Here is a 26,417-nt window from a genome sequence, read left to right as displayed (position 1 = left end):
TGAAAATCTGTAATTATTAAGCTAAATATTCGAGAAAAAATCTTAAAATAATTTAAAAATCGATTACTGTCCTGGGTTCGATATCTGGTCGATGAAAAAAAATAGGTAACCTACGTAAAAAAAATTATTGAATAAAAAATGTAGAACAATCATAAAATCAGCTTAGGTTCCTAGTCTACCAGCCTTCAGTAGGCCGTTTATGACATATGGACCACCATCTTGGAAATTCGTAATAATTAAGATATAAATTCTGAAAAATTCTAAAAATCATTTTTAAAAATATGTCTATTGATATAAGATTGATTCGATAGATTTACGTTCTTGGTTTGATTCTCGGCCAGTGATAAGTGTAACTAAAGCTTAAAATAAAATTTTAATTATGTTGCCCATTACATTTCGTAGAGTTCTTTAATCATTATCTTTACGAAAAACCACTCTATACAAGATTCCTGTCCTACGAAATAAATATGTTGTCTCTGTGCCTACCATATAGATCTAATTTTTCGATACTTGGAATATGTTCCAACCAGGTCTTGTACAATGTTAGGCGTATAGTTTAAGCGTATCCGAATCAAAAGTTATTTTTCTATGCTACGTGACGAATATTTTCAACATTTCATGTCCAGTGTCACACGTTTATACCAGACGTCTTCGAACAAAGAGGAAAATCATGACTTGACTTCAGTCATGATTACAAACATTTAACGAAACGACACACATTCAACAAAATAAAAGAACATTCAATACACACATTTTACATGCAATGAACACACAATACTCACGCCGAAAATGCAATGGACACGCAATACACACAATGAACACGCAATAAACATGCAATGAACACAAATAACACACAAAATGAACACAGTACACACGCAATGAACATACAGTATACATACTGTATGTACAGCAATGGACACAGCACACAAAGAGTACATGCAATGATTACACAGTAAACGTGTAATGAACACACAGTACATACACAGATAACGCAATGGACACACAGTACACACATACAAGATACACAATGGACACACACTGGACACACTATAAACACACTGTTCACATGCAATGAATACACAATACACACAGGACATGCAATGGACACACAATACACACACAGGACATGCAATGGCCACACAATACACACACCGAACACAACAAATATACACACATCGAACACGCAACGAGCACACAATACACACACTGGACACGCAATGAACACACAATACACACACCGAACACTCAATGAACACACAATACACACACCGAACACTCAATGAACACACAATACACACAATGGACACACAACGCATACACAAAACACAGACCCAACACACAATGAACACACACTGGACACGCAATAACCACACGGTACACACGAAATGAACATACAATTCACATGCATGGCATGTTATGGACACGCAATGAACACACAATAACTCCAAAATTCTTTAGCTCCAACAGTCTGTGGCTCCAAAAGTGATTGCCTCCAAACTTCATTGCCTCCAACACTCTTTGGATCCATATTTTGCTCCAACAGTCATTGGCTCCAGAAGTTAATGCTCCAATGCTTAAATTGCGCCAACAGCTCCAATTTCTCTAAAGCTCCAACTGCTCCAATGCTCCAATTGCTCCAAGAGCTCCAAAGCTCCAATAGCTCCAACAGCTCTAATGCTCTAATTGCTCCAATTGTCCAACAACTACAAGTGTTTCAAAGCTCCAGTGATCCAATTGCTCCAACAGCGCTAACTGTTCCAATCGCTCCAAGTGCTCAAATTGCTCTAAGTGCTCCAACTGCTCAAACATCTCCAAGTGCTCCAAATTTCCAAGTGCTCCAATCCTCAAATTGCCCCATGAGCTCCAAATCTCCAACTGCACCAAAAACTTCAATGCTCCAAATGCTCCAATTTCTATAGTGATCCAATTTCTCAAAGTGCTCCAGCTGCTCCAATTGCTCCAAATACTCCAGTTGCTCTAAGTGCTCCTATTGCTCCATCTACATTTGTCTCCAACTGATTTCAATTGCATTTTTTGATCGAACTTGGCCTGATTGCTGGTATGAGTTTATTATTACTCTCCATTTTTCAGTAATTCGTGATGATTTTACATCTTTAAATAAGAAGCTGTGTTACCAGATCTCGGCTTTGGATAGAAAACAAATTTCGAGAAATAGAACACAACTTTTAAAATCAATAATATATATTTTTTATTATTTTATACACACCGGGTAAGTCATACGTAACGACCACAAGAAAAGCCTGCTCTACTAAGACATATTTACTTCAACTCTGTAGCTTTCATAGTTTACTAGTTCTAAGCGGTGTCAAATTCTCGGCCGAAGTGACACCCAACCCTAGATGAAAGACATTTTTTATTCCTGTCGGAAATTATTGTCAAAAAATCATAACGTAATTAGAAGGCAGGTAAATTTGATTCATATGATTTTCAATAAAACAATAAATGCCGAGGATGAGACAGTTACAAATAGAACTGCGTGACCCCTAGATGGGTTTTTAATACTCCACAGAATACACACACTCGTGCTGGAATCACGATAGAGCGACGTCAGACGCGATGCGACAGCTAAATATCGCAACATTTTGGACCAGCGGTTTCGAACTAAGCGACAAACCGAAACAAACAATGAAGTGTAAAATGTTACTTGCCACTATATAGTTGTTCTATATTTGCGACAGGCGTTCAAAGACAAGTTACTTTTAATTAAGTTATTTGAGAAAAAAAGTTAAGTCCTAATTTTATATTTATTCAAAAAGTTTGTTGTACGTGACGTTTTTAAAAAATTCGCGAAACGAATTTATTAAACGGAAAATTAAAATTACACGAGATATAATGTATTGTATTACCAACGCACATGTTTAACCTTCATTCTTAAACAAAATTCTGATGCTCTTTTCAGCAACATATCACTGCCGCGAATATTATCGCGTTGACGTCACATATATGCGACAAACGTGATTGTGATTGGTCAAGGCCCCGCCTACCTGGGCACACACAGGCCCTACGGTGTGCAGAGCTTCAGGGAAAACCACGCTATTTGGAAACTAGATATCCGTGTAGAGTCTGATTACGAAAAGCATTTAAGAATTCGTTGAGGGCCGATAAGTAGCTTTGTTTCCGGATTAAATTTTCTAATTCAATTTTTAGAAGAGATAAAATGGATAAAGGGCGTGTTTTCAGAGTGATATTTAGGCGTAAAACAACCGGTACAGAATCTTGAAAGCACTTAAGGGACTTTCATTACACCTTTATCTTCATTTCTCGGCCATATAATGTTACGGTCACCGCTCAGATCTCACAGTTATCCTGTGACGATGAGAAGACTGCGCGCCAGTCCAGAGGAGACACCGCGCTAGAAGCACCAGCGAGCGTCGCGCTTATCATCCCGCCTCACTAACATACACACACTCTTGACTAGGCGGGGCCTCTTTAAGGCTCGGTATTACCCGATCCGTTGGTTATTTAATTTTCTTTGGTATGACTATTTTTTAAAGGTTTTCCCGGCAAATTTATCACGAAACTTCTCTTGCCTTGTCCGCTTCGCCTTACATTTTATCAACAAATAATTTTTTACTAAATACTTATCAAGATAACAGTAAAATGTTACACAAGTGCTCTTAATTACAATAACTTGCGTGACCTATCACAACTCGAAAATAACTTTTAGCAAATGTCTAGTGTAAAATTCGTGACACAGAAAAAAAATGCAGTAGAGCTACCGGAATAATTTTACAGTTAAATACCTCAAGGCTATGTTCCTCACAGCCATGTAGAATTTTTTTTTTTTGAGATTTTTGTAGTGGTTAACTCGATACCGTCCTTGCATTTGTTGATGTTACACTAAAGCATTTTCTGTTTGAATAAAATGCAAGGGAGGTATCGACTTGTTAAAAATGTTATAAATGGCCCTTATGTTCCTCACAGCCATGTAAATTTTTTTGTTGACATTTTTAAAGTGGTTAACTCGATACCGTCCTTGCATTTGTTCATATTACACTAAATAATTATCTGTTTAAATAAAATGCAAGGGCGGGATCGACTTGTTAAAAATGTTATAAATAGCCCTTGAATAGAAGTAATGAGTAAAAAATTATAAGAAATAAACATGGAGTGTGAGACCAGGCCTTACAAATTTTAACAAAAAAACGCACTGTTCCTGACAGAGAAATAAACATTTTTAACCAAGTCATCCCTTATGTAAACTCAGTAAAATACTTAGGCCTCACCCTTGGCAAGAAGCTCACATGGGCAGTCACACTACTAGAACTGCAGGAATCGCTACAGGCAGCCTGCGCAGCCTGTATCCCATGTTAAAAGCTCCCCAATTTTACAGGAGAAAGAAACTCCAACTATACCTACAGATCATTTGCACCCAATTTTTTTTTGCCTCGCTAAGGGCATGCAGATTTCGCGAAAGGATTTCGAGACTAGATGAAAGTTAAAACACCGTAAAACCGTATGTGTTTCTCGTGATTGGGTAAGATTCTCCCAGGCACATATCGATTGTAACAACACCAATCACAGTGATTCAGTGCGGAAGTAAACGCGTCCTGAGTGGCTCGGCCAAATAAGTCGACGACTTCTCTCGCGGACGGCCGCCAATCACAAGGAAGAAACCACAGGTGAAGGTATACCTTGCTGCAGTCTAATAAGTGTTCAGATCTTTTCGCGGAAAATGCCTGCACCTATGCATCGCTCATCGCTAGGGACACCTGTATTTCACGAATACTTTTCGTGTCAAGGTATTTCACAACATACTGTAGCTTTTCTCTAGTGGTTATTGGCTGAGGTCGGTGAGAGGTGTCGTCCCGCTCTTGACGGGGCCAATGAGAATGTGGTCACCGTACTGCTGCACCCTCACAATTTGCCATGACTACAGCCACGGAAATTTCGCGGATTAATTTAGTCGCAAGTTAGAATGCAAACCTCCACACTGTCGCACTGTGTTCGTGATTCGCCCGCAGTTGTTTGGACACGCCCCTCTACGACCGTGAGCCAACGATTCCCATCTAGGAGAGAAGTAAGCGAATCAGCTAGTGCCAAATAACAAGGATAAAAATGTTCTCGCTAAGAAATCAACCAATGGGAAAGTAAACATGGGTCGAGCACACCTATAACTTTGAATCCTATCCTGAGGCCAGAGGAATCCGCGAAATTTCCGGGACTCTAGCCATGACTCTTAGAAAAAGCTGCAGTGTTTTGTGAAATACCTTTACATGAAATGAAATCGTGAAATACAGGTGTCTCTACTCATCGCGAGTTTCGATCCCGGAGGTCGCTTACTCGCCAGACGCGCCAGCACTGCGGCCACGACGACTTCCACGCGGACCATGGCGCCGCTGGTGTCTCCTCCGGGTCTGTCCGGCTGTCGACTGGAGGCCGTCGGAGGGAGGCGCCGTCCTGCATCCGCCCCGCTCCGGGCGCATCCGCTTCCGCTCGGCTGCGATAAGCGCGCGCGGGCTGCCCGGGCACAGTGGCGTAGCCAGGATTTGTGTATGGGGGGTGTTGAGAAGCATCCCCCCCCCCCGTATTAAAGCAGGTGTAAAATAGTGCTATTTTAGCAGTTTTCGGTACTTAAATTTAAATATTGTAATGGTAAAAATTTTATTAATTTTAATATGAAATTGGTTTGAGTGATGAATAAGAAATTAATTAAAGATTTTTTGCCAAGGGAAGGGGGGGTTGAACCCCTAACACCCCCCCCCCCCACGGCTTTACCCCTGCGCTAGGCAGCTAGGCTGGGCTGACGAGTGAAGAGGAGCCTAAGATGTACATCAAGCTCTGTCCCTGCCCGAACACGCCCGAATATTCACCTTCGGCCAGCCCAGGGAAAATGAATTCAAATATTAAAAGTGGTCGGTTCTGTTAGCTACATTAAAACACTTTAAAACACTATGGACGGTTGGTTAGGTTAGTATAGCTACAATAAAATAAACAGACAAATATAAATATATCAAAATAAACCCGAAGGTGAATATTCCGGGGTGTTCGGGCAGGGACAGAGCTTGATGTACATCTTAGGCTTCCCACGAGTGAAGTCGCCCGCCCCTGGGGGCGCATGCACCCCTGGTAACAATAACCCAGGCGTGCCCAACTCTAACAATGCGCGCCGCAAGGCCCAAGCGCCCAACCCCTGCATGGTTGATGTTTCTGCCCCGCCCAACTCTTCTTACCTGGACCTTTTTCCCCCTTGTCCAGTAGTTTTCTTGCTTGCTTTAATGCATGTTTATTTGATCCCCGCATGACCCGGTCCAGGGTTTTCCCTGTGTCTGTGCAGGTTTTACCTGGGTCACATTAATTAGCTTTCAGGCTAGACTATCAATGGGGCGTCAGCCATGGCGCCAATTGCAGCCTTGACTGGCCAGTAAACCCCTATTAGCACATAATGCACGCGCCCTTGTACTGCATGTTTAAAACCCCGCATGGCTTCGGCCTGAGACACACTTAGGTCCTCCCCTAACCTGGACCCTCCCCTTACACACTTAGAATAACTTAGGCTAGGAAAAACAAATTGCGGGCTCTGATTGGCCGGGGCGGCCCCAGCGCCCGGCCTGGTTGTCTGGTTCTCCCGCGAGGAACAAGCACGTTATCGACAACTTTCCTTTACAATCGCACCCAATTCGAAATTTCGATTTCAATTGAGTTTTAACGATTCCATGTAGTAGATACCTGCAACGATTATATTCCCTCATATAATCACGCGATTTTCACCGGAAGTCGATGTTTAGAATTAACAACACCAACCCGAGTAGAATTTCACTAGGAGGAACATCAAAACATAGGTTTTTTAAAAGTTTATTTTTAAAAACATTCCGGCAGTTTTTTTTTTACTCTTATAGCTCCCAGCCCCACTGTAGGGACCCTCGGTAAGGGATCGTCCATTAATCACGTGAGGCTCGAAAGGGGGGGGGAGGGGGTCGGGAAAAATCACGAAATATCACAAGTGGGGAGGGGGGGGGGGGTGTAGAGAGATATCACGTGTATTTTTTTTTCCGCCCGATTTATACTAAACCGAAAAGCGACTCGTGACCTTGACTCGCCGTAGCCAGGCAACAATATCCCCGGCCGCCGCAACATGAACCACCCGGCTCGGCTTGCCAGTCACCAGTAAGACCATTGAATATAAATATTCATTGATAAGACTGTGATTTTGGCGCCGAATACATGCGTAAATCACATATAAGCCTTTCCTTTATTATTTTTATGCCAGTGAGAATAAACCTGCAACCTAAATGTGTGTCTGGACATTTTTATCACTGTGTGGTAATTTTCCAGAATTAAATGAGATTATACCTATATTTAAAGATAATATTCCGAAATCTTTAAAAATATTTTGCACCAAAAAATACACGTGATTTATTTGGGGAGGGGGGGGGGGGGGTTTATCTGAAACCTCACCACAAATCACTAGGGGGGAGGGGGGATTAAAAATTTGCTAAAAAAACATCACGTGATTAATGGACGACCCCTATGATATTAGGATCGTGAAAGAGTAGGTTAAATGGCCCAGGGACCCACAAAGTATACGTTCACCGCTGCGTGCCTGGGTGTTACTACTTATAGCCAACCCGGTTGACTTTCGAGATTATTTCTAACGCCCTCGCCTACCCGGGCACACATAAATAGAGACCTGTAAAATTCGCGATTTCAAATTCCTAAAGGATAGACTTATGATCCTCTATGCACTCGTGCAAATTACATCTGCTGATTGGTTACCGACTCGTAACACCTGTTGACTGGAATGATCGTGGTTCGCTCATTCTTCTGTTAAAGATTTTTCATTGGCCCAGAGTCCTTCAGATAAACTGTGGCCCAATCACTGAAGCAAAATAATGTCAAAAGTATTTGGACTCTATCCTATCGCGAAATGAATACGCGAATTTTACAGGTCTCTGCACATTACACATTGCGCAGAGCTTCAGAAGAAACGAGGAAATTTTTAAACCTCTCAAGATATCCGAGCGGTGTCTGTGAGGTCGGATGGGTGGTTCCAGTTCCTTATTTCGTTTTTAAAATTTTTTTTAGTAGAGTGAATAAAGGTCTAAAACACCATGTTTTCAGGGTTATTACTAGACATTAAAAGCCCGGTATCTATTTTTTGGAAGCACCCAAGGGCCTTGCATTACACTTTTATCTTCATTTATCTGACATCTAATGTTGTGGTTTGCGCTCAAATTTCACGGTTGTCCTATGCACCACGAGAAGACTGCGCGCCAGTGCACAGGAGACACCACGCTAGAAGCACCAGCGAGCGTCGCGCTTATCGTCCCGCCTCACTGACACACATTCACCCCTGACTGGGCGGGCCCCTTAGTGCTTGGTTTTATCCTGATGGGACGAACATCACAAGTGTATTATTTGTTAGAGGGACGGGAATTTCGCGGATTCATGTGGTCTCACGCGAGAAAGCAAGCCTTCACACTCTCGCACTGTGTTCATGTTTGGACCACAGTTATTTGGACACGTCCCTCTGCGACCGTACACCAACCATGCTCAGCTAGGAGACAAGTAAGCGAATCAGGTAGTGCCGACTTACGAGAAAAAATAAATAATTCTCACTGAGAAGTCAGCCAATGGAAAAGCAAACATAAGGCTTTGAATTTTAGTCTGACGCCAAAAGAATTCGCGAAATTTCCGGGTCTCTGTATATTGTTAATAGAATTCAGAGGAGACGTTACAAGTTCTGCAATAAGCACAGATCGTATTTACCGTTATTGTCACGGTAACTCTTACAGGATTGGGGCTCAACGACATTATTTGCCCCTCAGCCATAGGTTCTTCTCGACGGCTCTGCTTATAACGAAATAATTCAGAGCACGCAACGAGCAGAGACTTGCGAAATTCGTGTTATTATTTTCTGACAGTATAGATTGCAAATGATCATGGTCGTTGGATAGCGAGTTTTTTGACGAGCCCCGAAGGACTAAAAGTAGGGGAAGGCATTTTTCGCGAAAAAACCTGAACGTCTACTAGACTGCAACAAGGTATACCCGCACCAGCTGTTTCTTCCTTGTGATTGGCGGACGTCTGCGAGAGAAGTCGTCGCCGTGTTTTACTGAGCCATTCAGGACGCGTTTGATTCCGCACTGACTTCATGTGATTGGTGTTGTAACAATCGACATGTACCTGAAAGAAACCCACCCAATCACGGAACACAGATGGTGCTACATTGTTTTGACTTTCAGCTGGTCTCGGAATCTTTTCGCGAAATATGCATGCCCCTAACTAAAAGCCAATTACAACACATAAAAAAACATCTGATCAAATCACGTGCGATCTGAAGAGGTGAAATGGGGCTGCACCCAATGAACACGTGACATCGACTTGATTTGATTGTACACACCAAGCCTGGGACCAACAATTAACCCTTAATTTGCAGGTTTAAAAAAACCATTTTATATATACCATATACGTCTCATCATTCATTTACGGGAGGAAATAAGGCTTACTAAAACTGAAAAATATGTTTTTACTTTTAAAAGGAAAATCCTTGAAAACACTGTTGCCAAGGATATTACTTGTAAGACTACAAGACAGAGCTTTGTACCAAATTACAAAAGTTACCACTCTTGTATCTTTATAACGATTTTTCTTTTTTTGTAAATTCACAAGGCCTTTTCTGGTACTTTTGAAAGGCTTTGCTTTGTAATTTCCCAAAGCTTCTCCCTGTACTGTCTCCAGGCTTCTCCCAGCATTGTTTCGAGGCTTTGCTTTGTAATTTCCCTAGGCTTCTCCATGTACTGTATCAAGGCTTTGCTTTGTAATTTCCCAAGTCTTCTCCCTGTACTGTTTCGAGGTTTTGATTTGTAATTCCCCAAGACTTCCTATACTGTCTCAAGGTATTACTTTGTAAATTCCTTAGACTTCGCCTTGTGCTTTTATAAGGTTTGGCCTTGTGCTTTCATAAGGCTTCGCTCTGTACTTTCGCAACGCTTTGGCTTGCAGTATAATTAGGCATCATTTGGAATTCAACAAGACTTCCACCGTGCTATTTCCGAGTAAATATACATACACATGTTTAATCTCCAAACATATTTTTAATATACAAGGACAACCAGACTTTTTGAAACTGCTGTGTATGGTCATAGTAGACACCTGTTAATCTTATAAATAGAACTGTTTTTGGGAAATGTATAGTTATAGAGAATTAAATAATATTATTAAAATTAATCAATAAACAAAAACAATTTCCTAGATTTGTAGGGCCAAAATGCGACCATGTATTGGGCATCACATTATGTTTAAAAGGGTTATTCAACTATATTAGTTATAAATAAAGTTACACATTAAATAAAATTAACATAGTTTAATATGTCTTACTTCTAAGATTATATATACATATATATTTATTACTAGCTAATAACCAGCTGCTTCGCTTCTGCAAATTTAAGGTTTTCCTAATATATTACGATTTATTACGGTATCTTTGAAAGGAAAGTGTGAGATTTATTCCAAACTTTTTGCTAAAGAAATATACACAATAAATGGTCATGTGCATAATATATTTAATTCATAACAACGCCATTCATGAAATTTTTTTAAAGATCGATTTTAATTTTTAGTATAAAGTATTTGATTTTATAACTCCTTTTATTAGTGTATTCGCGGGTATATTTAACCTGGATGAAATCACTTTTACCTCTTTTTCATTTCACGAGGTAGACAATTTAAATAATTGTTAAACATACATGATTTCATTTTATAAGTTTATGCCATCGTTTACGCTTAAACTTTAATTTATTTTGGTAAAAGCTATGCTCATAATAATTAAATAATTTCATATTTTTACAAATACTTTCATTTTTTTAAATATTTTTGATACAGTGCATATTTATTTGAAATGTACATTAGATAACAAATTTATTATCTAAAGTATAAGTTGAATCTTTTTTATGCTGAAACCATATTTACAGTATTATACCACTTAAGAAGTATAACTTCAAAAAGTAGTAAAATTTTTTTGGTAGATTTTGCATGATTGTAATTCATACCGTATAACTTGCATCCTGCTTGATTCGCTTCAGAGACAGGACTTTGATAATTAAAAAAAAAGACCACTTTTTCACCCCCTTTTCGGCCGAATATAGGAAAATGGCAACAGTAAAAAAACATGCTATTAAATCTCATAATGTAAGTTATTCTTGGTCACTTTCTTGCCTCCACTTTAATTTGTTTGGAGATGATTTATTACTATAAATCTCTAGTGTACCCCCATTTCACTACCTTCAGGGTCGAATATCGAAAAATGGTAAAATCACCCAACGTAATTAATAGAGACCTGCAAAATTCGCGGTTTCGATGGCCTTCAGGATAGACTGCAAATACCTCTGTACACTCGGGCAAATAACGCAAGTTCATTGGCTGCCGACTTGTAAGTCGTCTCAGCTGGTTTGTCTGTGATTAGATCCTTCTTTGGTTGAGGGTTTATAACTGGTTGAGATTCGTCAAGATAACCAGTAAGCAAATAACAAAATTATCTAAGAGGTATATGTGTTTGAATTCTAGCCTATCACCGAATGCATCCGCGAATTTTGCAGGTCTCTAGTAATTAATTATGTAAGTTATTCATGCTCAGTTTAAAGTATAAAGGTACATCTGGCAACACTGTAAAGCCTTGTTTGTTTATGTTCTGAATATGTTAAAATCAAGGAGTAGGAAGAAGGCACCCTCCCAGCACTCCTGCAGGCTAGGAGGTGAAGCATTCGACAAGCTCTGCTATGTCGACTACAATAAAGATGCTTTACATTATTCCTGTCGTTTATTTATATAATTTACTAATGTACGGTGTATTTCGGAGCACAATGCGAGGTTGTATGTTCGCCTTTTTTACAGTAGTATTTGAAGTATTTTTGAATTATTTTTTTTTACCACTGTAACAATATTATGTAAGTAAATTTTTTTGTTGAATCATTAAATGATTTAAAATTTAAAAATTTTAATTGTGAGCTTTTTCGAGGATTACTAATGTTAACTCAGTGTCGGCATAATGAAGTTTTAAAATTACAATAGTTAAACGATTGCGTTTGGTTCGGCATGATGAGCTGGGATGGAATATAGGAGGAATTTGCTAAAATTAAAAATATATATATTGGTTATTGTACTTTGTACAAACATGTCTCCAAATACAGTTTCGCTAGGTTATAGTGTGACACCAATTTCCGTCTTAGCACTGTGCTGTATGCTCAAACTAAAACCACATATTGCGCGTGAAAGAAGTTCACGAATTTTCTATTTCTCAGTACCATTAGCTATTTATTTTTAGTGTTACGAAATGCACGTCATCAGGGTTTCACAAGATTAAAATTTTAAACCAGTACCTTTCACACTCAAATTGTTCTTAAATGGCAACTGATTTCATTTTCAATTTTCATTTAAAATGTATTATGCTTAATGGTATGATGCAAATGTGTTCAATGTCTGAAAGCCTTAAGCAGCATCTTAACTATACTTTAACTACAACTTTAAACCCAGATGGGTGTTGTAAGGGAAAGTGGAGGTAAATATGGAGGAGAGAGGTGTACCTTCCCCCTCCCGTTCTCTAGAATGGTACTTTAGCAAAAAAAAAAAAAAAAACATCTGGAAATGGGCTAGGCGAGAAACGACTAAATTAAACTACTAATCCAGCGGCGAACATGAGAGCGAGCATATATAATTTTGTCATTAACACACACACACAGCAGAGAAGGTGTGTTAATGTGGATCATAATAAGTATAAACAACATAAAATAAAAGCACAACTAAATCTGAAATTAATTTATGACAAAAAATGACAAATGTTTAAATACCCGGCCAAGATTATTTGATATAAATTAGGCTACTATTACACCATAGAACCAGTGTACATTTTGGGTTTCAGACAGTATATTACAATATCGGTGCCCATTCCATAGAGCTGATTTTTGGCTGAGTGCTCGATGTGGAGAAAGTCCAGAACTGCTGACTAAATAACTTATGCACTATGAATAAAATTTATATTTTTATAGTAGTCTTATCTGGTTGCTGGCGCTTTGGGGATGTAGTTTGTGGCCATTCCATCAAAACGATGGCGCCCACATGCCAACAGGATAATTAAGATGACTAAGAACATATAGTCGGTAGCTGAGGGCTAAATATCAACTTGATTGGAGAAAGGAAGAACTTGAATGATATAAATTGGGACTCAACGCATAGTGGGGAGAAGCCCGACGGTCACCACATCAAGTTGGTGTAACCGCGGACGCAGAAGAATTACATGTCTAGCAACCCGAACTAAATTTCTACAACACTACATGATTTCCGATAGCACTCCTCGTACAGAGGGAAACTATCCTGAATCTGGGGCAACTACATACTAGAATCACCCAGATTGTTCGATAATTCGGTCCTGGACCGGCAGAGAGAAGTTCCGAGAGCCCAGAAGTTCGGACGACAATCGGGCGTAGACTCTCCCGGTCGAGGGGTAGTCCGCATAATTAAAGGAGCCTGTGGGGCCCTTGTAGCTAAAACAAAAAATAAATTGGGAGCGGGGTTCTAATGGAAGTTGGGAGGTGAAAAACTCATCCGATTGGCCAGTAGGACGAGGAGGAAAGTGGATGAAACAAAATTTAAAAAAAGTGGTCGCACCTAAGTTTAGTGGACGATGGCACCGGCAGATAGTGCACCGATTTATGCTGGTGAGGCATACTGCCTAAGCTCAAAAGGTCCAGAAGGTGCTGCACTCTGGCAGGTAGTACAGTATCTGCACTTAGTACACCAGACATCCAAGAGATGGCATCCAAGTGGTCGTCTGAGAGCTGACATGAGGCATGGCTTGAACCCACAGTAGAGGAAATAGAGTTAGGGTAGGACATCGGTCACTGTCCTGGGAACATTGTTATGAGAATTACAGCGAAAAACTACACGGCAAGGGGTATGGGGGGAAGGCTGGTGTAGTAGGAACTTGGCGAAACTGGCCTCTTTGGCATGTCCTGGCGATGGCGAACCAGATCTTCAGATCTGCCCGTGGTGCTGGGAACACAAATGGAAACCAGTGCAGCAACATTTATTTTGGAGAGTACAGAAGTAAATAAATTTAAATTAGCTAGGTAAATCAAATAAAAAAATATAAAAATTAGGTTTAACAGTAAATTGTGTTTAGAGGGTACTTATTTGCAGCACAGAGGTGCCTCAAATAAAAATAAAATGTGAAAACCAACCTTCCACACAATTGTAAAGTATTTTTGATATATTTAACCAATTTTAATCAACCATACACACAATTTAAAAGTATTATTAATGTAGCTGCCCTAGCCCAACCAACCTTTCACCCGATTTTCCACCGTCGGCGCTCCTCTGTCGCACGTACGGGAAGAATCCATGAAAGATTGAACGGTGTCCCGCTGAGGTTTCCTCCAAGGCCCTGGATTCTGATTGGGTAGGACTCGTACTTAGTAGTGGTGCTGCGATCGCTTGGAGCAGGCTCTAAGGGTTCCCTAGCCCGATGCGGAGTCGACATGGTGAGCGACGACACAGCTTCGGTACTAGCCTGGACAGCTAGCAGAGGTTGGATAGGCCTCCACCGGGACACGGGTTCACTGGGTGTTTTGAGGGGTCCCAGTGTGATGTGGGAGATCGGGGTAGGAGCTAGAAGTGCTGATTAAGTCTTAAATCTCAGGTCACAGCCAACTGTCTGGTTAGCTAAGTGTTGTAGAGGGGCTGAGGCGGTGACTGTGCTTGGTTGGTGGCTCTAGCCGCTGGTCATTGCCGAAGCACTAATACCCTTCCGATCAAACAAGAGGGAGTGATCCCTAACCGTTCTGTTTCAATTATTCTCTGGAATGTTAATAAATTGAACTGGAAGTTTCTCCCGCCCTATTAGGGTAGGGTGGGTAACGTGAGAATGCCAGCGGTAGGTCGGAATAATCTTTCATTTATCTTAACATAATTATACAAAGTTTATTCACTGTGCGACTATGCCACAAATCTTGGCCCGAGTCGTTGCCACACTCTGTGTACTTCGCGCGAGAAACATGGCCTTCGGTGGCACAGAGCTGCTGGAGGCGCGTAAGTCGTCGGATAACCAGCTCAGGGGTCGGACATACACGCGCGCACCACAGGGTCCTCAACATTTTGTTTCACCGACGATTTTTAACCACTTTAACATAAGTCTTTTTCTAATTCTTTTTCATCGGCCCCATTGGTGGCCTCAACTATGGTTTGGCTGTAAATTACTCATTGCTTAACACAAACATAACCTTCGCAACCGTGCGTTTGCATGTTTGACCTTTTTCCGTTGTAGTCAATGGGCCGCGCGTGCGCCCGAACTTCGGGACGCATCTTTCCACTTGAGAAACATGTATGTGAGAGCCTTTGCTATGCTAAACATTTGATACTCGTCGTATCCTGTGCAAAATCGTCATTGCGGTGATTCTTAATGTAATGGGCCTGAACTCTAATCTTTGTGAGATGTATCAGATTTATAGCATTCGCGCACTTACTCTGAACCAGGTGGATATGTAATTTTATTGTTTTAAGTAACATTAATTCTCGCATGGTTTGTGATATCTGTAGTGCTCGCCCTGTACTGCATCACAGATTTGAAGTGCTAACCTAACTGTAACCATGTACCGCCTCCTGCGGACCTTCACACCACATCACTTTCGAATAGTCAAATCTGCTTAACTACCACAATCATAACTGTAACGCTCATGTTCTATAAGAATGCAGGGCCATTCTCTGGCACAGAAAAGCAACATGCTGAGTGCTGTGGTAGCACCATGTAATGGGTATTTCTTGCTTTAAAATACAATTGTTCTCTATTTCTGTCTTTCAATTCGTCATTGCTGTCACCTGCCAAGTGGGCAGGAACCCCATTGGAGATCTTACCAAGCACAAATTTTCTTCACATTACCCACGAGACAGCCCAGGCGACGAAAATTACAAGCTATAAGTATTTTATCGACTACTTATAACTTGTAGTATTACCTATCTCTCAAGTGACCTGTTTTGAACAATGTGCTTGCAAGTTTAAATGTATGCCACACTAGGCTCAAGTAATATTTTTCTGTAAAAAATATACAGACTGCAAGTGCCCTGGAAATGCAGGAAAAACTGTAGGAACTGCGTTCTCCTTTAATGTGACTTGCTTCATACTTCTCTCAATCACACCAGGTCAACATTAAACAGAACACAATGACGCCGACCGCCAATGCTCCTCTATGTCGCACAGACCGCTATGCCACATCAACGTCTCACGAAAGCGTGTGCACTGTACGCGCTCGGGCGTGCACCGGGGTAAAAGAAGTGCAACGGGGCGAACGCCACGCAATTAGTGCCTTGCCGGCGGAGGAGACCGGCCGGGTGTGGCATATCCCTCCGCCGAACTACAAGAGTGTTTATGTATTTTTTCCACAGAAACATATTAGACTTTATTTTCATTGTTTAACATTTTATATTTTCCAAAATTATGTTTCACCGTGCGCCTTGTCCTGAACCTGGCCAGTTCTGTTTCCCGCGAAAATCACACGATTTGTGCAGGAGGACTGGCGGGGAGGGGGGTCGCGCGCATTGAGAGCGGTAGTATCCTTCCAGAGCTCAGAGAGGCCGGCAGCCTCCGTGCATCACGGGACCAGCATTATCTTTATTTTCACTGACATGTAGTTTACCATAGTTAAGTAATTACTAAACCTTTTCCTTCAGTCTCGTGGTCGGTCTCGATTTACCGTGTGGTATGTGGTTTAATTAATTAGTGCTCCAAGACGAGCGTGCAACGTCATACGTAAGTACTGTGTAAGGACTGGGAGATGGTCCGTCGGCGCCTCACGCGATATCTTAGCCAGTCGGCTCCCTAGTTTTAGCCTGCACGAGGCAGCCAGTAGGCAATACTTAACCAACTTTCTAACGAATCAGTATCTGGGACAGTTTCAGGACTCGTGTAGCGTCACTGGGGTCGCGGGCCTACACGATCCTAGCCTAGTGTAATACGCAATGTCTTTGTGAAGTATGATCTAGTCAGGGTTCGTTTATGTAATCATCGGGTCGTGTCAGAACTGAATGACCTTACCATGTATTAAAATCACGAGCCGCCACTGAGAGCGTGGCCGCGCGTGTGACGATTAGTTTCGGGACAACCGTTACGGCCAGGAGGGGTAGCATCTTGTAAAGGGCTATGCTGGAATAAATTAATAAGTTGTAACCCGGTGTTTTCTTGGACTTATCAGGCGTCCCGAGTGGCCTAATCAGCTCGGGGGGCCCTGCTGCGTCGAACCTCTGCCTCCCACCACAAGGCCGAACCTACCCCGAGAGTCAAGACAGTTCGTAAAACTTCAAAATTCACACGGAGGTAGCGGGGTTCGTGCAGTGGCGTAGCCAGGATTTGTTTATGGGGGGTGTTAAGAAGCATTGCCCCCCCCCCTTTCCGTATTAAAGCAGTGGGTCCGGGGGTCCTCCCCCGGGAAAATTTGGATTTTAAGGTGTAAAGTAGTGCTATTTTAGCAGTTTTCGGTACTTAAATTTAAATATTGTAATGGTAAATTTTTTATTAATTTTAATATGAAATTTGTTTGAGTGATGAATAAGAAATTAATTAAAGATTTGGTGCTAAGGGGGGGGGGGGGGGTTGAACCCCTACCCCACCCCCCTGGCTACGCCCCTGGGTTCGTGTCAACAATATTATTATTATTATTTTTTTTCAATTTTCCCTTCGAACCACTCGTATCCACTGTCTATAAAACGATTTAGCCCAAGTAAACCTTTAAGAAAAAATTAAATGAGGTACCTAAAATACTTATTACAAAATAACGAATACTTTAAATGTGTGGTCAATTGTGATTCAGACTCAACACAATTTTTTTTAGCAATTATATGGGTTTTAAATATAATTACACTATATTATGTGGTCGTCCCTCCGAAGGCCATAATGCCCCGCCTCCACCCGCCAGTATTAAGAGGGCGATAAATGGCTTCATTTAGAGCTGTTTTAGTGGTCAATGCGACGGCAAGTAGAGGTCAAACCAGTTAAAGCAGATGAATGAGATTTTTACACATCATTGAGGAAAGGTATAATGACTGATCCCAGTTGTAATAATGTGGTTAATGTTGTTATTAATAAGCAAAGTTAATTAGTAAAAAGATTTATATTAGCGCAAATTTGACAACTTGCAGAAAATAAAGTAATCGGAATAACAAAAAAGTAAACATTGAACGATTTACATGTAACATTATTTTATAGTATATGATTTTTGGAAAAAAAAATATCTTCATACAATTGAGAATTACTTGCACACGCGTAAGTCACTGCACATTCATGATCGAGCCGAAAATTTGCCATTTCACTGTTTGGAGATAGGACACTTTTATTCCATCCCTTCAGCAAGACCCGAGCGCTGTAGATAATCCTCGCCATTAGAGTGGTCGGGTTCCGGCTGGTTTTCGATAACACATGTCTTGTCGGGTTACTCTGCATTCATCTTGTCATTGCATTCGCGTCCACCTCATTTACATTATTCTTAGAGTATTCTTTGCACATATATATTTTATAGTACCGTTTATTTACAAATATTTAACTAGATTGTGGTTATACAATTAATAATTTTTAGTTGCATTTAGGTTACTTGGCATACATCTTATTTTCAACCAAATAATAATAGTTGTATAAAAATTAAAAGAACTAAGTATACCGTGGGATATTATTTTGAAAGGCATTTATTGGGGATAAGTTTTACAGATTTTGCAGTTCCAACACTATAACCACAGCACAAAATACGAATAATTACACAAAACTGTAAAGCTGATTTGTAAACAAAATACATAAATTATTACAATAGTTTACCTCGCGGTTACATACAAATTGATTATATACATAAAAATATTACAAGTTTTCAAAGCTATCATGTTGTTTCATTACGTAGCATATAAAAGTATCTCTTGTTTGTATCCCATTTAACACTAAAATGTATTTTATATACAATGTATCACATATATAACACATGTATATTTCATGAATAGTAGTTAACTGAAGTAAAAGGGTTTTTCCTTTATTACAAAATAAAATACACAATATAAACTATTCATAACGTAATTTATTCTTGCTTTTAGCATTCTCAGATGTAGTTTCTGCAATTGGCGTACTTTCTTCAGTCTTTGTGCTTTCCTTTCACCTTAAATCAAGCTAAAAAAACACATGTTTTTATTAATAACACTGCCTGAAGCTATACACTGAAAACGACTCATGAATACTATAAATAATTTGTGTACTTACTTATTTTTCTCTCTCCAATTTGTCAGATTTTTTCCTCTATTCCGTTTTCTTCGCACAGACAAATGCAATTTACCACGAGCATTACATTTACAAAACGTGCGTTTGTTTTCGCCATTTATAAATTAACATCCATTAATATATCCCGAGCTAACACAGCGACAGCAAGGAAAACTAAATCCGACTGCCTCGCAGTGCCACCCCACCCATTTCGGTCCTTATCGTGGGACTGAGAAGTGTCGCCTATCGCGAGGGACTCAGAGCAATATCGGTCTAACGTACAATATCAGGCGCACATGTTAAGCTTCAAGCAGCTGGAATTTCTAGTAGCTATTTATCCCACTCTTAAACCCCGCTATCAGAACGCACCCCTAGCACATTTTATGTGAGTCAAGCAAGCTGTCGACGCCGGTGAGTGCCTTCCCAGATACGTCCATATGCCAACACCACCAAACAGTTCTCACGCATCATAAATTGCTGTGATTAATTAAGTGATTTTTAATTAGCAGAACAACACTGAAGGGTAATTGTTGCAGATCAGCAAATAACCTCCAACCCACGCATGGATAAACTATAAAAAGTACCCTCACAAAATATGTACCTGAAAACAAATGACAAAGTCCTAAGCTGGATTAGGAATGGCTACTAGAGGTGTGCTATTGTAGGTATAAGCAAAGTTAAATATTATCTTTACGTCTTCTTTAATTACTATTCTTTCAACTGCAAATAGGTACATTATAAAAAGATACAAATGGTTTCTTTCACAAAATACATAGTTGAATAATTCGCATATAATACTTATGATACTGATAATCGGACTCTCGCAAAGCAAAGCTAGCCAGCTGTGAATATCAAAAAGAGAAAGAGTCAAATAGAAACAACACATTATGCCACAAACGGCCTAACTTGTTAACGTAGACCAGACTAATATAGAACTGGCACAGCATGATACAGTTACTACCAAAAAAAAAGGAGAAAAGAATTGAAAAATTATTTAACCATCAAAACCGTACGTACCACGAGACTACTCGACATGGTTACCCTACTGCAGAATACCAAACGTAATTTCCAAGTGGCAAGCCGAAACAAATAATTTAGAAGAAATTTCATTAAGCTACATAACGATCACCTGACGTTAAGAACAGGGTCACACCCTGTTAGTGCCCAAGCACACAAACCAAAGTTCCGCGAAGAAGCTTACCATGTAGAGAGCTCGTCAGCACCGTACCCCTAACTGACTTAAAGAATTACAAATGGAACTACATGCTGCTCAAATGGAAAGTGACCCGACACTGTCGGTGGCTACAGCTGAAAAGGCCTCGAGACCCAGCGCCGAAAATCCTCGAAAGCAGACCCCAGAAGGGGAATCGCGCAAGCGCAGTAAACCAGAAGGGTAGGGGATCAATTACCAATTGGCAGGAGAAGGAATCGTGATGTATCTAAAGGGGAAAGGAGGGGGAATGGGTAGGAGGGGTGACAACTACGCCGTGCCGAAGTCAAAGTACATGATGTTATCATTACAACACTTAATAGTGAAAGTGCATTGTAGGGGTGCAGCGGTTTCCCCCATGGGAAACCGCAAATAATAAACGTCCGGAACGTCCCTTGCGGCCTTCCACCAATAATTAACCAAAGTGTTCACCAACCTAATTTACCTCCCTGTTTTTACTTGCAAATAACCACTGGAGTAGTCAACAAGTGACAGACAGTCACCAGCTTGACTTTTTATTTTGAAATATAATAAATTAATCTAAATTTTTTTATGTATTATAATTATAGGCCTTCCTCCAACTAATTCAGACAGATGTCATTAAGGTACGAGTGTTCTATAAATAATAATGACTGATATGATTATAAAGTTGGAATAATGGCACATTAGAAAGTTTGGCACGTCATGACGCCTCCTCCCCTCCCAAGCCGGCACAATGCGGCAGTAGAGTTTTACTCACGGGCCGGGGCGGATGTGTGATCCCACAGGGAGACTTCAACATTTTGTGCTTCTGATTCGTCATTCTGGTAACTATTATAATTCGCAAAAACCTTTTTGCTCCTTTCTCTCCCCGCGTGCCCCCGTGCCTTTTACTGGTGCAGGGCTTATCTCGGCCGCTTTAATTTTTGCTCGTAGTGGAACAAAGGTTTGCGACGCAGTCATCTTATGGTCCGGGCCGACTCCCGCGAACAGAACTTCATGTAATTCGTCGAGCATACGCCTGCCGACTGCAATCTTAAAGACCTTGCCATTTAATATTATCTTCGTGGTCCCGCGACTCACACAGGTGAGCCTGGGCACGAATCTATCTACAGCTTACCACGGGAGTGGCCGTTAATCCACCCAAAATCTTCGTCGACCCACAAATCAAGTTAGAGACCTTGTTTGCAAGCGCCACAACGTAACACCAATGTAATACGTAATTAATTCTCAGTGCGAGTATATGTAGTGCCAACGTGTTTTTTTGTCCAGTGTAATTGTGTAACCTGTGCCTCAATCCACACTATGTGAGATGCGAGATTAAATAACCAGCACCTAAATACCATTTCTTTATTTCGCAAACACCTCCTGAACAATTAGGAAACAGTCCTCCATACTGTTTAGGGCCAGTGCTTATTGGAAGTAGGGACTCCCGCCCACCATCAACAGCCGTCGATCCTAGTGGAACACGCAGGGGGAAAAAAAAAACCCACGACCACCTGGGTTAATCCTCAAATTAACCTGGCGCCCACCGGAGATTTCCTTTAGAGCTACTGAAAACCACTAGGACCGCCCCGGGTCTCGATCCCGAGACCGCGGGTGATGGCAATTTAAACATTTAAAATGTAAAAGCTGAATCAAACCATATAACTTAGCTGATTTACATATTTGACCTGCCTTTACAAATACATTATTTACTACAATAATGAGTGACATCATCCATGTTTTGGGTATGATTTGGGGATGTGGCACATGCTTAATGTATCAACTTGACGCCACTCCCGCTGCCTGTCTTTAGCTTTTAAATTTATTATTAATAATGTGAAATATCTGAGGGTTTTTAACGGGGGTTCGGCCTCGTGGCTGCAGGCAGGAGTGCGTCTCGGAGTTTGAAAATTACGTTCAGAAATTACCTGGGCTGTTTAGGCCACCCAGGACGCCTTAAAAATAATTAATGAACAGATTATCAGAACACTGCACTTTATTCAACGTCGATACACTGGATGGTCCTTTTACTGGCCGCGTCCGTTGTCGTACCGCTGTGACACACGTAACGCCGGCGAATAATATGCGCGACCAGGATAGATTGCAAAGTGGATCGACGGGTTGAAGCTGTGGCTACGTGTCTCTGAGTAAGATTTAACATACAGTCACGGAGTTGCGGATACAACAAATTATACAGCAAAGTTAACGAATAGCGGAGTCCCTGTGATTAGGGTGGTTTGCAGTCTAGCCTGCGACAAAACTAAAGACTCGAAAAGTTATGCAGTCACGTCAGTGAGCGACGTACGTGTAAAGTCTCAATGCGTGGCAAGATAGTCACTTAAAACACACGTTACTAATTACACTAAAGCATGAAGAAAGTTACAATATGAAAGTTATTCAATCTTTCACCAGATTCTCGACGGTAACAATTAATTGGCTACTGGAGCCTAAAACTGCGTGCCAATATTACGCGGTCCTTAAACTGGACATGGCCTTACGTATTACGTTAAAACAAAATCCCTAACGGGAATTAAATATTAAGTCAAGTGTCGCACGAAGTATCGTGCGACTTAAGTGGGGTCGGCGCCGAGCTAAATGAAAGGTTTGTAGAAACTTACACTATTGCTGAAATGTTGAAGAGAAACTAGAAGTGCTGGCCCGACGTTCGCGGAGCGTCCGACCCCTGGGAGCCCGAGTTCAAGACTGAGCGCGAGACCGCCCGGCGGCCTCGCGCCTAAATGCGTGGAACGCGGGAAAACCGACCCGACCAGTTTTGGACTTAGAAACAAATTACACAACATATGCTTATAAGACAATTAGACATAATTACCCTTACATGAACCCTTCTTTTAAATTGTTATTAATTTGGTTGTTTTAATTACAAAATAATCAAGTGTTTAATTAGGCGCATTGCCACACCCGGCCGGGCGCTGTCGTCGTCGCGGCGTTCGTTGCGGTGCACTTTCTTACACTTTGTGAAGATCGCGCTCGGGCGTGTTCGTCGCACTTCGGAGCCAGTGTTGCTGTGGCATAACGACCTTTGCGGACCAGAGGGAACACCGGCGGTTGGCGTCAAATGCCCCCCCTCAACGAGGCCGCTATGCCCAACAACACTGCCCCTCACACGCATGGAAGGGGTACGCCGATCGATGCACTGCGGGGTAGGCAAGGTGGAGACCTGAGTGTGGTGTACCTAGTGGAACCGTTTATAACAGAATCATGGGATGATCTGGCGTGGTCCGTCTGAGGGGTGAGAATAGTGATTGCGAGCCTACTAGTGGGTCGAAAATTGCGTGTGGGTCCTCCCTCGCTGAGGTGGGAGACTGTCCTATCATCCCTCCGGATTCCTCTACCATGATCTGCCCCAGAAAGTAGTCTCCTAAGCGAGTGGGTACCCGTGGAACACGGCGAGATAGTCTGGTAGGAATCAATATTGGTGTCGTCTGTTCCCGTCGCCCTCCCTGTTGTGCGCGAGTCACCTCCGGGACGCTTGTCGTTCCCTGTTTCTGTGTATTTCCGGCGACGTAGTCCTGTGAATGCACCGGGGGGCGAGGTATGGTATTTTCGCTAACACTAACATCTACAAGTGTCTGCTCCTCCCCCTCACCACCGACCCTGTTGTTCTCGGTCGTGCACTCCTTCTCGGAGCTTATCGCGCCTCCAACTGTCGGTTGTGGTTGTGAGCAGCACGTGCGGGTTATCAAACGCCGCCGCCTCTGCGGATACCGCCTCTGCACAGTCTCACCCTCCCCCTCTGACGTAGGCTCCTCAACGGACATATTAAACGCGGACTCGCTCAAGCTGACGTCCATCGGCCACCAGGGTTCGTCGACCTCGCCCTCCACCTCGGGCGCGTCCCCATCGTCCGGCTGCCAGACCAGGGGAGTCGTCTCCTCCCCCTCCAGAGGGATCGGGTTTAGGTTGGTATTGTCTGTCGCAAGAGGAAGGAGGCTGGGTGGGAGGCCGTTGGGGACCGTGGAGTCCATGATGTTGATGGACTCGGCTGGAGTCCTTGGTGCGGAACTTCCTGCAAGAGGAGGGAGGTTGGGTGAAGTGGAGGTTGTATGGCCGTCGTGGTGTCGGTGTGGGTTAGTTACGTCCGGTTCGGGCGAGCCCGGAACCGGGCCCGGAGGTGTGCCTGGTGGCCTATCATCCGGGGTTCCCGCCCCTGTTGGGGCCGGGTGGAGTGCTGCGAGACGCAGGTCGTCTCGGTGCACTTTGGCCGGTCGTCCGCTGGGGGTGCGCACGGTGTATGTTGACGGCCCGGTTCGCCACAGAATTTGACGGGGTTCTGACCACTTGGGGGCCAGCCCCGCGCAGAAGTTATTTTTTCCGGAAGACAAATGGTGTTGCCGCACGTACACCCACTGACCGGGCTCAAGCTGAGTCGGCGGGCGGGTGGATTGCGGTGTCTTGTGGGCCAGGAACTGTGTTTGTTTTACGCGTGCCTGCTCCCTCATGGCTGCGATCTCCTCCCCCCATAGATCTTCAGTGGCCGCAGCGGCTACCCGACACTCCCCAGGTAGGGCCAGGTTCTGCCCCAGGAGGAGTTCGGCTGGAGAGTGGCCCGTGACCACATTGGTACGTCGGCGCAGACAATACAGGAGTTTTGGTAGGTGTATGTCCCACTTTGAATGATCCTCCCCGAGGCGGAGGCGGAGCTGAACCTTTATCTCCTGGTTCCTCCGCTCGGTGGGATTCGCCTGAGGGTGGTACGTAGGAGTGGTATGGTGAAGAACTCCCCACTGGCGCTCGCCAGCGCCCCCCAGTGAACTGGCACCCATTGTCTGTCAGAAGCACTTTTGGGAAGCCGAATCGTGGGTAAATTTCCGTTTCAAGGAGGGACAGAATGGTGCCTGACCTGACGTTGGAGACCGGGAATGCTTCCACCCAGCGGGTGAAAAGATCGGTAATGACGACCAAGAACCTTTTCCCGCGTGACGTGCGGGGGTATGGTCCCATGATGTCTAAGGCAAGTGTGTGAAAGGGTTCCGTTGGTCTGCGGGGCTGCTGCTGCTCTACTCCGTCGGCTCGCCGCGACTTGCGCTGTTGACACAGCTGGCACCTCTGCACGTAGTCGCGGACATCCCCGGTAACACCGGACCAGTGAAACTCCCGACTTAGCGCCTCTCGTGTCTGCTCCGCGCCCGGGTGGCCGGCCAGGTCATGATCGTGGTAGAAGTTGATGACAGCTGCCCGGGCCGCTACGGGCACGTATGTTCTGCAGGCCCCCCTGTCCCCTGGTACCCGGGTCAGCAGCGTCCCGTCCACGCATCTGTGGTGCGGCTGCACCTGCTCCCCGCACCTGGCCACCCACCCCCTTGTTGACTCGTCGTCGTGCTGTGCCTCCAGCACGACACGATGTAGGGCCGTGAGCGTGTCCGGGGAAGACGTGTCTGGATCTGGGTTGGAGTTGGTGGCGTACAGAACTGTGGGTTCGCCTGTCCCAGGAGTGTGCGCGGGGTGTCCTACGGGCGGTAGCAGCTCCTCCCAGCTGCCCTTGTCGTGATACTCCGTGTTAGGGTCGGGATGTCGCGACAGCTCGTCCGCCAATTGGTTTTCGCGCCCTGGAACGTGCTCGACGTGGAAGTCGAAGTTCTGGAGTGTCAGAGCCCACCGCGTGAACTTCGACTTCCGGCCCTGTGCCGAGTCGAGCCATTTGAGACATTGGCTATCAGTTCTTAGGGTAAATGGCCTACCCTCCAGGTGATGTCGGTAGCGCCCCACCGCCCACACGACCGCGAGGCACTCTTGCTCGTTAACGTGGTAGCGGCGCGCCGCTGGGCTGAACTTGGCGCTCGCGTATTCCACTACGCGCCGTTCCCCATCCGGACCTACTTGGTACAGCACCGCCCCCATCCCCTCCTGACTAGCGTCCGTTTGCAGGAACACGTGCTCCTCGGGGCGGAGGCGGGCGAGGGTGTGGCACTCCCGGAACAAACGCTTCACGTCAGCCAGCGCGCGGTCCGCCTCGTCTGTCCACCTGAACCTGTTCTTGGGAGAGAGAAG

The 26,417-nt window shown here is 43.2% G+C and overlaps 1 protein-coding gene and 1 long non-coding RNA gene across 2 annotated transcripts in view; both read right to left on the bottom strand.

Moving 5' to 3' along the window:
* The window catches only part of LOC134529144 (uncharacterized), a 34,263-nt gene extending 28,852 nt beyond the window's left edge, over nt 1-5,411 (bottom strand). The window contains exon 1 of the mRNA XM_063362915.1: nt 5,305-5,411. Coding sequence (XP_063218985.1) covers nt 5,305-5,353 — 49 coding nt within the window. The 5' untranslated portion in view covers nt 5,354-5,411. The remainder of the gene's footprint in view (nt 1-5,304) is intronic.
* A 25-nt stretch (nt 5,412-5,436) lies between these two features.
* Nucleotides 5,437-26,417, bottom strand: part of LOC134529143 (uncharacterized) — a 64,948-nt gene continuing 43,967 nt past the window's right edge. Inside the window, exon 3 of the long non-coding RNA XR_010074483.1 lies at nt 5,437-5,481. This is a non-coding gene — a long non-coding RNA (uncharacterized LOC134529143). The remainder of the gene's footprint in view (nt 5,482-26,417) is intronic.

The sequence above is a fragment of the Bacillus rossius genome, chromosome 2 (genome assembly GCF_032445375.1).
Source record: "Bacillus rossius redtenbacheri isolate Brsri chromosome 2, Brsri_v3, whole genome shotgun sequence".
NCBI lineage: Eukaryota > Metazoa > Arthropoda > Insecta > Phasmatodea > Bacillidae > Bacillus > Bacillus rossius.
This window is presented reverse-complemented; position numbering and strand designations above follow the sequence as displayed.